This window comes from Sminthopsis crassicaudata, chromosome 1 (assembly GCF_048593235.1).
Source record: "Sminthopsis crassicaudata isolate SCR6 chromosome 1, ASM4859323v1, whole genome shotgun sequence".
NCBI lineage: Eukaryota > Metazoa > Chordata > Mammalia > Dasyuromorphia > Dasyuridae > Sminthopsis > Sminthopsis crassicaudata.
Genome location: NC_133617.1, coordinates 403,486,937 through 403,504,621, shown reverse-complemented (window position 1 = coordinate 403,504,621; position 17,685 = coordinate 403,486,937). Strand labels below are relative to the sequence as shown.

The window sequence follows — 17,685 nt, the reverse complement described above, 5'->3', positions numbered from 1 at the left end:
ATGATAAACTAAATATGCAGAAAGAGGCATAGATTTTGTGATGTGATTAGTTTGGGAATTTATTTGTTTGATTTTTACACATTTGAGTTATAAAGATTTTGTTTTTCTTATTCTTTTTTTTTTTTTTTTTCAGTATAAGGGAGTTGGAGGGAGAAAACCAATTACTTGAAAAATTGTCATTTCATAAACCCCCTCAAATTGGATCTTATCCAATCATATTTTTTAAGAGGATAGAATCAAGACCAAGGGTGTAAAGGGACTTTATCTAGAAAACAGCTGGTGAATGATAAGACTGAGACTGTATGTGATATCTGTGTTTGTTACTGAAAAGTTTCACAGATAACTACAGTTATGATAACAAATCACATCTACATAATGCTGTAAAGCTTACAAAGCTCTTTCCTCATAGAACCACAGGAAATTGCAAGTACTGTACTTTAATTCTCATTTTATAGATGAGGAAACTGATGATCAAGAAATAAAGATAATTTGCTCCTGATAATGTAGATAGTGATTTGGTGGAGAAAGTGACTTGAACTTGGGTCTTCTGTCTGTAAGCACTTGTCTTTTCCCACAGCACTATAACATGTCTCATTCATTCTCCCAGCATTCATTGATGAAGCCATTATGCTCAGCTCCATAAAGGATAGAAAGATGAATGAGATATGAGTCTATATGTTGAGATACTTATATTCTAGTATGTAAAAATAAAAATTCATACAAATAAGAATAATGGGAAATAGAAGGTATTATCATAAGGGAAATATAAAATTCAAGTTCTATAGGAGTTCCAGGGGAAAAGGTTCCTTCAGCCTAAGTGGATCACAGAAGATTTCACAAAGTAAGGGACATCTAAATTGAGCCTTTACCACTTGGTACATTGATATTAAAATTATTTTTATAAGTTTTTTTACTTTTAAAATATATGCAAAGATAGTTTTCATCATTCACCCTTGCAAAACCTCATGTTCCAAATTTTTCTCTCTCTCTTCCTCTCATCTCCTCCCCTAAACAGTTAAATAATCCAATATATGTTAAAAATGTGCAATTCTTTTATATGTATTTCGACTTTTATTAGGCTGCACAAGAAACATTAGATCAAAAAGGGGAAAAATAAGAAAAAGCACAAAAGCAAGCAAGCAAACAACAACAAAAATGGTAAAAATACTATGTTGTGGTACACATTCAGTCCTCACAATCCTCCTTCTGGATGCAGAGGACTCTCTCCATCACAAGTCTATTGGAATTGTTTTGAATTACCTCATTGTTGAAAAGAGCAATGTCTATCAGAGTTGATCATCACACAATCTTGTTGTTGCTATGTGCAATATTCTCTTGGTTTTACTAATTTCATTTAGCATCAGTTAAGGTAAGTCTCTCCAGATCTTTCTGAAATCATCCTGCTTATCATTTCTTATAAAACAATAACATTCCTTTACATTCACATACCATAATTTATTCAGTCATTCTCCAATTGGTGGGCATCCACTCAGTTTCCAGTTCCTTGTCACTACAAAAAGGGCTGCTACAAGCATTTTTGCACATGTAGGTCTTTACCCCTTTTTATGATCTCTTTGAGATATAGGTCCAGAAGAGACACTGCTGGATCAAAGGGTATGCACAGTTTGTTAGCCCTTTAGGCATAGTTCCAAATTGCTCTCCAGAATGGTTGGATCAGTTCACAACTCCACCAACATAGCATTAGTGTCCCAGTTTTTCCACATTCCCTCCAACATTTATCATTATCTTTTCTTGTCACCTTAGTCAATCTGAGAGGTCTGTAATGGTTGCTTAGAGTTGTCTTAATTTGAATTTCACTAATCAACAATGATTTAGAGTATAAGAGTCAGGGGAGGAACTTCACAGAGTGTAAGAGGAAATCAATAGGCTTTAATGTCTGAGACACCCAGATGTAATCTCTGCAGCCAGCACTGACTGCCTCATGAGTGAAAGCTCTGGTTGCATTGAGAATGCATCATCAACGGGAGATGTCTCCTTCCCTTATTGGCTGTGCATGTGACCTCATAGACCCTAAATAAGCAGTGGGGACCAGGAAATAGGTGGAGATCAATAGGAGTTAGTAAGAGTACAGGATGTGATTGTGTTAAATAAAGACCTGAGCTTATGAGCTGCTGTGTCTGGGCGCTCTGCTGGACATGAGAACCATTGCTTGGAGAGGCAGTGCCCAGAAATCTGAGAATACCTGTGATTGGATAAGATTTCTCAAGGCCTGAGACTAGGCAAGACTGGTGAGAGGTTACATTAGAGCATTTTTATGACTAGAAATGGTTTTAATTTCTTCGCCTGAAAATTGTTCATATTCTTTGACAAATTATCAATCGGAAAATGGCTTGTATTCTCATAAATTCTCATAAATTCTCAATTCTTTATATACTTTAGCAATGAGGCCTTTATCAGAATCCTTGGATGTAAATATTTTTTCCAGTTTTATGCTTCCCTTATAATCTTGGCTGCATTGGTTTTATTTGTACAAAATCTTTTAAACTTAATATAATCAAAATTATCCATTTTATATTTCATTTCTAGTTCTTCTTTGGTCATAAATGTCCTTCCTTCTCCACAGATATGAGAGGTAGACTATTCCTTGTTCTCCTAATTTGCTTATAGTAACACCCTTTATGTCTAAATCATGAACCTGTTCCAACCTTATCTTGTTATAGAGTTATCTATATATAGAATATATATCTTGTCTATAGTGGTTATAGAGTTATAGGTATGGGTCAATGCCTAGTTTCTGACATACTATTTTCCAATTTTACCAGCAATTTTTGTCAAATAGTGAGTTCTTATCCCAGAAGCAAGAATCTTTGGGGTTTGTCAAACACTAGACCATTGTAGGCATTGGCTGTTGTGCCTTGTAAGCCTAACCTATTCCACTGGTCAATTACTCTATTTCTTAGCCAGTGCCAAATGGTTTTGATTACCACTGCTTTATAATATAGTTTTAGGTCTGGTACATGTAGGTCACCTTTTATTTGTATTTTCTGTTAATTCTCTTGAAATTCTTGATCTTTTGTTCTTCCAGAGGAACTTTGCTATTATTTTTTCTAGCTTTGCAAAGAAATTTCTTCACAGTTTGCTTGATGTGGCACTGATTTGGGTAGAATTGTAATTTTTACCAATATTAGCTTGGCCTAATCATGAGTACTTGATATTCTTTCAGTTGTTTAGATATAATTTTATTTGTGTGGAAAATGTTTTGTAATTTTGTTCATATAGTTCCTGATTTTGTCTTTGGAAGGAGACTCCCAAATATTTTATATTATCTATAGTTATTTTAAATGGAATTTTTCTTTTTATCTCTTGTTGCTGAGTTTTGTTGTAACATATAGCAAAGATAATGACTTATTTTGCATAAATATATATTTAACTTTGTTAAAGATGTTAATTGTTGCTAGCTATATTGATGTTATTTAAAAGGCAAAGATGGTACAGGGATGGTTGGTGATAGAGGAAGGCAGAGGGATAATTGATGCAGGAAGGTAAAGGGAGGAGAAAAGTACAAAGACAGAAAGAAAGGCATAAAGCACTTTTGGTTAGGCTAAATCTAGATTTAGGCTCATGATGTAGACTTTCATGAATAAATTACTTTAATCAGGAAGCAATGGGGAAACCACCATAGAAGAAACATTAGGGTTGGACTTGCAGTCAGGAAGATTACAAAATACAGAGTTTGATACTTAGTATCTATCTGAGGATAGACAAGACATTTAATTTCTTTGAGTCCAAGTGTCATTATTTGTGTAATTTCAATTCTCCATTATTGCTGTGAGGTTCAAATTAGGTATTATATGCCACATTGTATCTGTTGTCTTGTGTTATAGAATCTGGGCAAGATAGGTGTGAACTTGGGAAAGAGATAAATATAATACCACAATGTCAAATTTCATATAGAAAGATTTAATACAGCAAAACCTAAACTCTGATGGTATTTTTTTTTCTTTTGGTAAATGGTAATTTAGGAAATGTACTTCATTTAGGATAAATAGGCCAAAATCTGTGAATCAATTTAGGACCAGTAACTTGGGTGGTCAGTGCTTTGGTCTAGTTTTGTGAAATATATAGAATGCTTGACAAAACATGAGATATTTCAATAAGTAAAAACTTTACATTTAGTAAACAAGGAAAAAATAAAAAATTCCTTAAAATAAAAAAAGTTCTACAAAATGCTTTCTCTTCTTCTTTCTCGTCTTCCCACTGAGAAGAGTCCCAAGAGAGTATCTCCCTAACACTTTTCTTTTTTTCATTGTTCAGACCCATAGTCTCTATCACCCAAAACAGATATGATTTTCCTATTTTCTATCTATTGACCAATGAACTTGACTTTAAAAAAATAATTTAATGGCATCTTTCTTGATATTTATTTCAGTTCCATTTCCATGGAGATTAACTTAGCTAATTATAGTTGTTTTCAAGACAATTATATTGTAAATGATAGACATAATGAGGACCAAACAACTAACTCAATCATCACTCATTTTTTCTCATAACAGAAATAATATTCATTTTCAAAGAGAGCTGCTTTTCTGTCAATGATTTTCAACACTTGCATGATTGGAATTATCAAATGACATTCATGAAGAAACTGAAAAACTGAAATATTCTGCTTCTGGATTTTTTCATGACTATAATTGCATCTTCAGCTGAACAGGATGTAAACATTCATGGTTCCCTATAATTAGAAAATAATTTCTAAGATCTGATTAACAGAGCTTAACAAAAAAAAAATACCTTTTCTCCTCTTCTCTCATACAATGTACAGGGTAATAAAAAGTAGCTATTCCCCAACCCTCCATGCCCAAGCAAGTAAACTATGAGAAAGAGTGAAGATACTCATTTTATTGATCTTACTGCTTTTCCTATTTGGGTATTTGTGTTTTTTAATTTACACAGATCCATAGAAGGGGAAGCTATTAGGTCTAGCAAAGAAATGTCTTTGCAGTCATGAATTATACCCTAGAACTGTTACTTCAAACACAGACTTATATCAGTATACTTCAAAATAAGGGTGCAGAAAGCGATCAGATCTAAACCTAGTTTGGACACCTTACCCATAAAGAGTAATACGTTTGTGAATGTCCTGGGTCTTCTCTGAGTTCTTAATGTTAAAAGCAAAAGAGGGATAAGAGAATGAATGAGGCTAATCAGACTGTTGTGCTGGAATTCATTCTTTTGGGGCTTTCTAAGCATCACAATGTTGAGATTGTTCTCTTTGTGTTGTGCCTGGGGATATATCTGGTCATTTTACTGGGTAACTCCTCACTCATTTTATTGAGTTTTCTGGATTCAAACCTTCACACTCCCATGTATTTCTTCCTTAGTAACCTTTCCTTTGTGGATATTGTTGGTACATCCTCCTTTGTGCCTTTAATGTTGGTCAATTTACTATCAGTCAGAAAAACCATATCTTTCTCAGGTTGTGCATTACAAATGTATCTTACTCATGCCCTGGGAGGAACAGAGTGTGTGCTGCTGGCCATGATGGCCTATGACAGGTATGTGGCCATCTGCAATCCTCTGAGATATACAATCATCATGAAGATGAGAGTCTGTGTGCAGTTGGCAATACTAAGCTGGATAGTTGGGAGTGTAAATTCATTACTTCAAACAATCCTTGCATTGAGACTTCCCTTTTGTGGAAATAACATCATTGATCATTTTTATTGTGAAATCCTGGCTGTTCTGAAACTGATCTGTGTGGACATTTCTCTCAATACTTTTGTCATGATGGTAGCAGTTGTACTCATTACAATTATTCCAGTGTTGCTCATTTTCATCTCATACATGTTTATCCTTGTTACCATTCTGAGAGTCAACTCAGTTGAAGGAAGGAAGAAAGCCTTTTCCACATGTTCAGCGCATCTGACTGTGGTCATCATATTTTTTGGAACCCTTCTCTTCATGTACTCAAAACCCAAGGCAAAGGATTCAGATTTAGACAAACTGATTGCTTTATTCTATAGTGCAGTGACTTCAATGCTGAATCCCATTATTTACAGTCTGAGGAACAAGGAAGTCAAGGCAGCAGTGAAAAAAGTGATGTTCTCCAGTAGAATCTGAAGAATGTGCCATTGTTTCATTGACATTCAAATCAATATTGATATCAGTCTAACCATTCATATCCATTCCAGCCCTATCTTGCTATTTTCCTTGTCCTGTCTTATTCACAAAAGGTAATTCTTAGTATTTTTAGAAATATTCTTTATGATAGATAGTTTACTTGTGAGTAGGACTCTTTAGCAATTTTTATCCCTAGAACCTGGTTCACTAATCAATACATAGAAGGTATTTAATAAATGTTCACTGATTGATGCTCTTACACATTTTCTCCAAAAAAGAAAATTTACACAATGGATTGAAAACTATTCTCCTATTTTAAATATCTTTGAAATATATACCTGTGTACCCCTCAGCCTGCTTTTAAATCTTAAAATATGTCTAATTGTTGTACATCTTCCTCTGAAGAAATTTTCATTAGGATAAAGCCCCCTATTTCAGAAAAAAGGAGTACCTGAAAATGATGTTCCACAGTAGTTTTCTTTTATACACACTGCTCTTTTCTTACTCATCCATTTCCATAGAGTTATCTTGAAGGGCTCCTAATACTTGCTGACCCTCAATGACCTTGAATCTTTTTGGCAGTACTCTATCCAATTTTATGCCTCAATCTCATGGAATGAAAAGGATATATTTGAGAAGAAATTTCTACCCACTAAAAAGTTTCATTAGTCTGCAAGTTCTCAGGGCTTCATTTTATTTCTCACAAACCTGAACAAATTAAGCATTTGAAGATATGCATGATTCTTTTTCTACTCTCCCAAGTCTGAAAAAAACATTTTAAGAGTAATCACTAAGCATTTTTCCATAAGAATACAATACTCTGTATTACCTATACAATTTAAGTTACAGGATATATTTATTCCAAGAAAATATTTGATCTTTCTATTTTTAATTCATAGAACTTTGTTGACTGCATAACTAACAGTTTATGAGCCTCCATGTTCACATCCCTCTGGCTTTTTATTGAATTAATTTTCACTGCATCATGGTCTGAAAAGGATGTATTTACCATTTCTGTCTTACTGAAGAATTTGAAGGTTTTTATATCCTAATATATGATCAATTTTTGTATAGGTTCCATGAGCTGAGAAGAAAGTGTACTCCTTTTTGCCTCCATTTAGTTTTCTCCAAAGATCTATCATATCTAACTTTTCTAGTATTCTATTTATCTCTTTGACTTCTTTCTTATTTATTTTGTGGTTGATTTATCTAATTCTGAGAGTGCAAGGTTGAGATCTCCCACTATTATAAGTTTTGCTGTCTATTTCTTCTTGCAGCTCTCTTAATTTCTCTTTTAAGAATTTAGATGTTACACCACTTGGTGCATATATGTTTAATATTGATATTGTTTCATTATCTATGCTACTGTTTAGCAAGATATAGTGCCCTTCCTTATCCCTTTTAATGGGATCAATTTTTGCTTTTGCTTGATCTGAGATAAGATGGCTACCCCTGCTTTTTTGACTTCACCTGAAGCATTATAGATTCTGCTCCAACCTTTTACCTTTACTCTCTATGTATTGCCTTGCTTCAAGTGTGTTTCCTGTAAACAACGTATTATACGATTCTGGCTTTTATTCCAGTCTGATAACCACTTTCTCTATATGGGGGAGTTTAACCCATTCACATTTATGGTTAAAATTACTAATTCTGTATTACTTGCCATCTTGTTTACCCCTGCTTATGCTTTTCTCCTTTCCTTCCCCCTTACCCTCCTCCCCAGTGGTAACCTTGTGAGCACCACTTGGTTTCTCATAGCCCTCACTTTTTAGTATCCTCCCCTCCACCTTAGAGTTCTTCCCCCTTTCTTACCCATTTTCCTCACAATTTCTGTATTTCCTTCCACTTAGCTTACTCTTTCCTTCACTTTTCCCCTTCCCCTTTTCAATGAGATGGAAGAAGTTTCACGATAAATTGAATATGTCTAATATTTTTTTTAAGCCAATTCTGATAAGAATAAGATACACATTATATTCATCCCCCCTTTATTCTTTCTCTCAGATATAATAGGTTCCTTTGCCTCTTCATGAGATGTAGTACCCCCATTTACCCTTTTTCTGGTATAAGTTCCTTTCCACCTTTAGTTTCTAGAACAAATTATACATGGATTCTATATATATATATATATACATATATATGTATGTACATATATATATATGTATGTGTATGTATATATATATATATATATATATATATATATATATATATATATATAACAGAAATATAGTTCCCAAGATTTCTTTTTACCTTTTTAGGTTTCTCTTGAGTCCTATATTTGGAGATCAAACTTTTTGTTTAGCTCCATTTTTTCCCCTCAGAAATAGATGAAATTCACTTATTTCGTTGAATGTCCATCTTCTCCCCTGGGAAAAAATGCTCATTTTGGGTGGGTAAGTTATTCTTTTATCTATCTATCTATCTGTCTGTCTATCTATCTATCTATCTATCTATCTCTATCTATCTGTTTTTATTGATTTTATAATTATAATATTTTTGACAGTACATGTGTATAGGTAATTTTTTACAACATTATCCTTTGTACTCCCTTCTGTTCCGAATTTTTTCCCTCTTTCCCTCCATCCCCTCCCCTAGATGGCAGGCATTCCCATACATATTAAATATGTTATAATATATCCTAGGTACAATATATATGTGCAGAACCGAATTTTGTTGTTGTTGTTGTTGTTGCAAAGGAAGAATTGGATTCAGAAGGTAAAAATAATCTGGGGAGAAAAACAAAAATGCTAATAGTTTACACTCATTTCCCAGTGTTCCTTTTCTGGGTGTAGCTGATTCTGTCCATCATTGATCAATTGAAATTGGATTAGCTCTTCTCTATGTTGAAGATATCCACTTCCATCAGAATACATCCTCATATAGTATCATTGTTGAAGTGTATAATGATCTCCTAGTTCTGCTTGTTTCACTCAGCATCAGTTGATGTAAATCTCTCCAAGCCTCTCTATATTCCTCCTGTTGGTCATTTCTTATAGAACAATAATATTCCATAACACTCATATACCATAATTTACTCAACCATTCTCCAATTGATGGGCATCCATTCATTTTCCATTTTCTACCCACTACAAAAAGGGTTGCCACAAACATTTTGGTGCATACAGGTCCCTTTCCCTTCTTTAGTATTTCCTTGGGATATAAGCTCAGTAGTAGCACTGCTAGATCAAAGGGTATGCACAGTTTGATAACTTTTTGGGCATAATTCCAAATTGCTCTCCAGAATGGTTGGATTCTTTCACAGCTCCACCAACAATGCATGAGTATCCCAGTTTTCCCACATCCCCTCCAACATTCATCATTATTTGTTCCTGTCATCTTAACTAATCTGACAGGTATGTAGTGGTATCTCAGAGTTGTCTTAATTTGCATTTCTCTGATCAATAGTGACTTGGAACACTCTTTCATATGAGTGGAAATAGTTTCAATTTCATCATCTGAAAATTATCTGTTCATATCCTTTGACCACTTATCAATTGGAGAATGGCTTGATTTCTTTTAAATTAGAGTCAATTCTCTGTATATTTTGGAGATGAGGACTTTATCAGAACATTTAACTGTAAAAATGTTTTCCCAATTTGTTACTTCCCTTCTAATCTTGTTGGCATTAGTTTTATTTGTACAAAAGCTTTTTAATTTGATGTAATCAAAATTTTCTATTTTGTGATCAATAATGATCTCTAGTTCTCCCTTGGTCACAAATTCTTTCCTCCCCCACAAGTCTGAGAGATAAACTATCCTATGTTCCTCTAATTTATTTATGATTTCATTCTTTATGCCTAAATCATGGACCCATTTTGATCTTATCTTAATATGTGTTGTTAAATGTGGGTCCATGCCTAGTTTCTGCCTTACTAATTTTTAGTTTTCCCAGCAGTTTTTGTCAAATAATGAATTCTTATCCCAAAATTTGGGATCTTTGGGTTTGTCAAACACTAGATTGCTATTTTTATTCACTATCTTGCCCTGTGAAGCTAACCTATTCCAGTGATAAACTAATCTATTTCTTAGCCAATACCAGATGGTTTTGGTGACTGCTGCTTTATAATATAGTTTTAGATTAGGTACAGCTAGGTCACCTTCATTTGATTTTTTTTTTCATTACTTCTCTTGAAATTCTCGACTTTTGTTCTTCCATATGAATTTTGTTGTTATTTTTTCTAGGTCATTAAATTAGTTTCTTGGGAGTCTGATTGGTATAGCACTAAATAAATAGATTAGTCTAGGGAGTATTGTCATCTTGATTACATTCTCTAGGCCTATCCAAGAGCACTTAATGTCTTTCCAAATATTTAAATCTGACTTTATTTTTGTGGCAAGAAAGACTAGAGAAACTCACATGGGTGCTAAGAGAAGTTAGTAGAACCAAGATAGCATTTTACATAGCAACAAGATTATGTGGTGATCAACTGTGATGGCTTTTTTCAACAACCAGGTGATTCATGCCAATTCTAACTGATTTGTGATGGAGAGAGTCATCTGCATTCAAAAAGAAGACTGTGGGAATTGAATATGTATTATGACATAATATTTTCAACTTTTTTTTTGTTGTTTGCTTGCTTTTTGCTTTCTTTCTCATTTTTTACTTTTTGTTCTGATTTTTCTTGTGTAGCATGATTGTGGAAATATGTATAGAATAATTATATATGTTTAATATATGTTGGATTACTTGCTATCTAGGGGAGAATGTAGGGAGAAGGAAGGGAGAAAGAATTTGAAACACAAGATTTTGCAAAAGTAAATGTTGAACACTGTGTTTGCATATATTTTGGAAATAAAATTATATTTAAATAAAGGAATATCAATATTTTGCATGAGTTCAATTTTCTCTAGACACATTTTGTTATCCATAAACATTTATAAACAATCATTTTTTTGGCATTCTTAAATGATGTTCTAAATCATCGATACTCATGTCAAATATAGGGAAAATAATCTGTTTGAAGAGGTTGCTAGCATGAAGGCTCATTAAGTTAGCCTTGAAGTCAACATAGTTCTCTGTGTTGAAAATAGAATGATCAAATATTTTTCTGGAACAAGGATATTTGATAGCAGTTGATGGCATAGGAAGACATGAGAATTGGGCTCTGATGAAAAAAATGCTTAGCATGTTTTATGTCAGACTTTGGAGAGTAGAAAAATAATCTTGTATATCTTCAAATGTTTGTTTAGTTTCAGGTTTATAGAAAATCAAAACCATATCTAAGAACCTGCAGGCTAAGGACAGTTTTTAGTGGGCAAGTATTTCTTTTTAAACAAATCTTTTTTGCTGCATCAGTTTGAGTCAGATACATAGAATAGTGCCAAAAATATTTCAAGGTCATTGATGGACATCCTGTAACAGAAACACCTCAGGAAAACTACATAGTAATGGATAAGTATGAAAAGACCAAAGTGCATGGATAGAGCTAGAGGAGTGTGAAACATAACTTTCAGGTGCCATTTTTTTGGAGTAGAGAGCTTTATCATAATAAATAATTCCTTCATGGGCAGAGGTATAGGAACCTCTAAATTTTAATATTTTAAGGATTAAAGATAATAGGTGGAGGATCTGAGGGACACACGGACACATACTCTTTAGATATTGAAAATCTGAGAGATTTTCATTCTATTGTGTCAATATTCTATATTGGACTTCGGAAAAAATATGGAAAAGAATGAATTAAGAACATTCTATGTATCAATTAGGCTCTAGGTTCTAGGGATGAAATTAATAAAGATCCCTACTCACATGTATTTACTTCTCTATTATAAAGAATCTTTCTTAAAATTCTAAGAATTTCATTTAATGAATAACATAGGACAAGTGAGATATCATAGTGGGATTGAATGGAAATAGATGCAGAGATGGATACCAACACTGATTATATTGTCAAAGATTTCTGAATGTGTATTCTTCATTTCTATTTTGGGAGTATAAAATGAAGAACCATGGTGTATGTTTCATGTTCTATTAAAGAATATAATTTTTTGCACTGCTGCCTTCACTTCCTTGTTTCTTAGACTATAGATAATGGGATTCAGCATGGAGGTCACTGCACCATAGAATAAGGCAATCAGTTTGTCAGAATCTGGGTCCTTTGCTTTGGGTTTTGAATACATGAAGAGAATGGTGCCATAGAATATGATGACCACAGCCAGATGCGCTGAACAGGTGGAGAAGGCTTTTTTCCTTCCTTCAGCTGAATTGACTCTTAGAATGGTAACAATGATAAAAACATATGATATAAAAATGAGCAGCACTGGAATCAATGTGAGTAGCACAACTGCTACCATCATGACAAAAGCATTGAGGGAAATGTCCACACAGGCCAGTTTTAGGACAGCCAAGATTTCACAAAAAAAATGATCAATGATGTTATTCCCACAGAAGGAAAGCCTCCAAGCAAGGATTGTTTGCAGTAATGAATTTATACTCCCAACTATCCAGCTCAGGGATGCCAACTGCACACAGACTCTCATATTCATGATGATTGTATATCTCAGGGGATTACAGATGGCCACATACCTATCATAGGCCATCATGGCCAGTAGAACACACTCTGTTGTTCCTAGGGCAAGAGTTATATACATTTGTAAAGCACATCCTGGGAAAGATATTGTTCTTCTGACTGATAGGAAATTGACCAACATTAATGGTACAAAGGAGGATGTACCAAAGATGTCCATGAAGGAGAGGTTACTAAGGAAGAAATACATGGGGTTGTGAAGCTTGGAATCCAGAACACTCAATACAATGAGTGAGGAGTTACCCAGTAAAATGACCAAATACATCCCCAGGCATAATACAAAGAGAGCAATTTCAATATTGTGATGCTTGGAAAACCCAAGCAGAATGAATTCTAGCACAGTAGTCTGATTTGACTTACTCATTCTCTTATCCTTCTTTAGCATTAAGAATTTAGAGAAAGACCCAGGACATTCACATACACATTACTTCTTATAGTATGGGTGAGGTATCCAAAATAGGTTTATATCTGATTGCATTTGGCATTCTTTTGAAGTATACTGATGCTACTTTTATGGATCTGGGTATATTAAAAAACACAAATACACATATAGGAAATGCAGTAAGATCAACTAAAATGAGTATCTTTACCATTTTTCATAGTTTACTTGCTGAAGTATGGAGTGAGAGAGCTGCTTTTTATCACATTGTATATTATGTTAGGGAAGGGGAAAAATATTTTGTTAAACTGTTGTAATCAGATTTTAGAAATTCCTGATTTATAGAAGACACTTGTGAAAGCTTACATTCCTTTCTGCTGCAGATGCCTTTATATCCATGAGATAATACAAAAGCAGTATCCTTCAATTTCTCAGTGTTTTCATGAATGTCATTTGACAATTCCAGTCACATGAATATTGAGAATCATTGACACAATTCCATCTGTCAATGAAAATAAGCATTATTTTTGTAAGGAAAAAAGAACAATGATTTAGTCACTATCTTCATTATCTCCAACATTACTGCATTGAAAAGATATATAATTGGCTAATTACCACATGACACACCTGAAACAAATATCAAGAAAGATACCATTAAATTATTTTTTTTTTTGGAGAAAATCATTTGAGAACAGACAAGATCTTAAAACTTGGAACACCATTCCTTCTTGAGAAAATAGAGACCATGAGGCAATGGGTACTCACTCTGTCACTGAATGATAAAGCAGTGCAGGCTGGGGAAGAACTCACGTGGGTCTCCTCTCAGAAGTGAGAGGAGAAGGAAGGAGAGAAGAAAGCATTACGTGCTAGCTTTCTATTTTAGCAAATTTTTATAGTTAGCTAGAGTCACTAGATGAGAAATTTAGTTGTATTTACCTACTGAAGTGGCATGAGTTCTGACAGAAACAAAAAAAATTAGGAAAACAAAACAAAATAGTTTGGTTTGCCGTTGTCCTTAATTCTTGAAGGGGACCAAAATGACATCATTATGTTAGAATCAAGTTATGTATCTGCCTATGGCTGATCAGAACAATGTAAGCTTGGAATGCTCTGCCACAGATTGAACACAAATAGACTCTAAGAACATTTAAGGTGGTTTCTCTTAGTATATCCTGTATTTCTTCTGAGTTAATTCAATTCTTCTTTGCTCATAAAGTTCAGCACTTTCTCTGATGACAGCACCTACATGCTGGATCTGATCCACTATGTCCCATGTCATATACTCAATTATAAAATTCTTAAGAGAAACCTATCTTTCTGACCATCTTGGAGTGCTTGCTATGTGTGAGTTCTCAGCAAAATAATCTTTTTTGGCAAATGTACATTTGGCATTTGAACAATTTGGCCAACCCAATGGAGTTGTTCTCTCTGCAGTAGAATTGTAATGTTTGGCAGTCTACTTCAAAAAAGGACCTTAGTGTCTAGTATCTTATCTTGCCAGGTGATCTTCAGAATTTTCCTATTACAATTGAAGTACAAGTAATTTAATTTTTTGGCATGGTGCTGGTATACTGTCCAGGTTTCTCAAACAAAAAACAATGAATACTGACCCACCTAATCCTTTTTTTTTTTTTTTTTTTTGATCCTTCTATTCTATATGAACTACATTCCATAACCTACCCTCTACTTGTTAGGAGTCATGTTTTGTGTTGGACTCAACTATTTTATAGATTTTTTTTATTTTGAAATCATATTTATTTCTTTTCATAAACTCGCACCCTGTACCCTGATTCTGATATTCACAGAGAACTTTAAATTCTGAAGACAACTTGACATACACTGTCTAAGTTGTACCTCACAGCAATATTGCAAAATAGGAACTATAAATATCATTACCATTAAAAAAATACCACCCAGATAATTAAACTTAGGCTCAAAGAAGTTAAATGCCTTGCCTATGGTCATAGAAATTCTAAGTATCAAAGCCAGTACTGGAACTGACGTCTTCCTTTCTATAAGTCCAACACTGTTCATTAAGCCATGCTTCTCCTTTAGTGACCTCCCATTGCTTTCTGATTAAAGTTACATATTCATGATGTTAACAACCTGAACCTAAGTCTGTTCTCTGCTTTCATCCTTTACTATTCACTTTCATATGTTTGAAGTTTTAATATAACCAAAATACTAGACTACTGATCATCCTGGATTTCAGTGAACATGCCCTATGCCTTTCTTTCTGTCTCGGTGCTTTTCTCCAATTGTCCCCCTCCTCCTGAAGTTATTCTTTTACCTCCCTCTGGCACCAACCAGCCCTGTCATATCTTTGTATTCTAAATAATTTTGCTATCAACCAACCAAGTGGTGAAACTTCATTTCAGGTTCTTCTTACTTTATGAAGTCTTCCTTGATCCACTTAGCCTGAAGAAACCCACCTCCCACCTTGCTTATGATAACACTTTCTATTTTTCACTTTTATTATTTGTATGCATTTTTATTTTCATATATTAGAATATAAGTGCTTCTGTATGTCATTCATACATGTGGTACCTTGAATAATGCCTTAGTTAATGACAATGGGTAAATGAATAAGAAATGATATAATGATATGGAAAAAAAGCAAGAGCTTACAGGAGGAAGACGAGTTCATTTCTCTTTTTTCCATCACCTAGTGAGCTATACAAATATGAGGAAATCATTTCTATTTACTGATCATCAGTTTCCTTATCTGTAAAATGAGAATTATGCTTTTTACTTACTATCTCCTGTGGTTCTGTGAGAAAAGAGGTTTGTAATCTTTGTAGCACTCTGAACATATGATTTGTTATTGTAACTGTAGTCATCAGTAAAACTTTTCAGTAACAAACACAAATAATCACCTGACTTAAAGTATCAAAGCTAACACTAACAGTTCTAACATTATCTGTGCTTTTTAAAAGTCACTTCATTCTCTGAGTCTTGATTTCATCCTCAATAAAAGAAGAAGGGGAATCATATCAGATTTGTGTTTTTTTTAAATGAAATGTCTAATTTTATTTTAGAAAATCATTATTTTTCTCTTCCCTATTCCATTATACTGGGGGAAAAAGCAGAATAAAAGAAACCAAAATAAAACTTTTATTTTTTAAATAATTAAGCAAATGAACAGTAAAACAAATAAGTTCCTATACTGGTGGTGCTCTCAAACTTGTGTCTCTTTTTGTTCATCACCATTCTGCCTTTATATGAGTAGCATCTTTTACCAATAGTCTTCAGAAATCATATTGGTTCATTGGGGTTTAAAATTTATGTCTTTAAGGTCCCTTCCAGCTTCGACAAAGCTTACAGACTTGACTTAGTTTTTGCAAGTGCTTGAAAAGAACTTTGTCCAATGTGTAACCTAACCATTATACCTGGGGGGAAATCTTAAATAAAAAACAAAAACAAAAACAAAACAAAACAAAACACAAACAAAACAAAAAAAAACAACTGTATTACAGAGAAACCAGTGAATCTCTTTGAAATAGTAGAGAGAATTGGAAAATATTTGAAAACAAGTGTATTTTTGTTCCCCATATCATATTAGATAAGGACAAGAAGTGACATGTCCAATCAAGTGACAGGTTCTGAAGATGATATTTTAGACAAACACATTGTATTAATAAGCTATGTGCGAAGTTGTGAATTATACTGATCTAGGAATCAGAGGATCTTAGTTCAAATTCTAAGGTCACTAATGTGACCTTGGAAAAACATTTAATCTCCTGATGCCTTTTAATCTCCTTTTAGGGGGGAATGTTGAGGTTCTTTTTTTTTGCCATTAATTTTGTGAGGATCTTTGTGTCTCCAAAGCAATTAGCCTATACATTTCTTTTAATTTGCTGAGACGGAACAACTTTGAATTAAATTCTGATGATTTCTAATAATAAATTCAGTCAATCTCATCTTGCTAAAATAACTTCTTTGCATAGCACTTTGACAAGTATATTCATTACAAGATTTCTGAGAGGTAAGTAGATAAGAATAGAATTTGAACTGAGGTCTTCTGATTCCTAGACCAGTATAATTCACATCTCAGCCCATAGCCTATTAATACAAGGAAGCAATGTGTTTGTCTTTCTGCCACTTACAAGATCAAGTGCAAAATCCTCTCTTTGGCATTTAAAACCTTTACCTGTCACTAACCCCTATTCACTTTTCCAGTTTTCTTACACCTTATATACAATCCCTCCTCCATACACCCATCCCTCATCCTTGCCACATATTCTGCAATATAATGGTATTGGTCACACTGCCTAACCTTCATTAAGACACAAACTAACTCTAGGTCCTAACCCACAAATATAGACATTTTTACACCTTGTCTCTCATACCTGTAATAATCTTTATCTTCATCTCTGCCTTTTGGTTTCCTTGACTTCCTTCAAGTCTTAGCTAACATCTTATCTTCCCTGGAAATCTTTTGATGATCCTCTCTTAATTTTAATGCCTTTGTTCCAGCATAATCCATATAAATCTTGTTTGTACATAGCTGTTTGCATATTACCTCCTCCTTTAAACTCTGAGCAATGAGAGCATTGCTTTGCCTTCTTTATATCCTTTGTGTTTAGCACAGTGCCTGGGATATAGTAGGTATTTAATAAATGTTTATTGGCTATTTTCTATTTAGGGAAAAGCATGGCTGATTTAAATCTTATTTCCTTCAGGAAATATTTTCAAGATGGC

At 33.8% G+C, this 17,685-nt stretch overlaps 2 protein-coding genes across 2 annotated transcripts; one reads left to right on the top strand and one right to left on the bottom strand.

The window, feature by feature from the left end:
* The first annotated feature begins 5,151 nt into the window (after nucleotides 1–5,151).
* Nucleotides 5,152–6,081, top strand: LOC141550166 (olfactory receptor 13C3-like). The gene has a single exon (XM_074280540.1). It carries the CDS (start codon nucleotides 5,152–5,154, stop codon nucleotides 6,079–6,081), a length of 930 nt encoding a protein of 309 aa, XP_074136641.1.
* A 5,958-nt stretch (nucleotides 6,082–12,039) lies between these two features.
* On the bottom strand, nucleotides 12,040–12,969 carry LOC141554726 (olfactory receptor 13C7-like). The gene has a single exon (XM_074286973.1). The coding sequence runs from the start codon at nucleotides 12,967–12,969 to the stop codon at nucleotides 12,040–12,042; it is 930 nt and encodes a 309-aa protein (XP_074143074.1).
* Nucleotides 12,970–17,685: the final 4,716 nt, after the last annotated feature.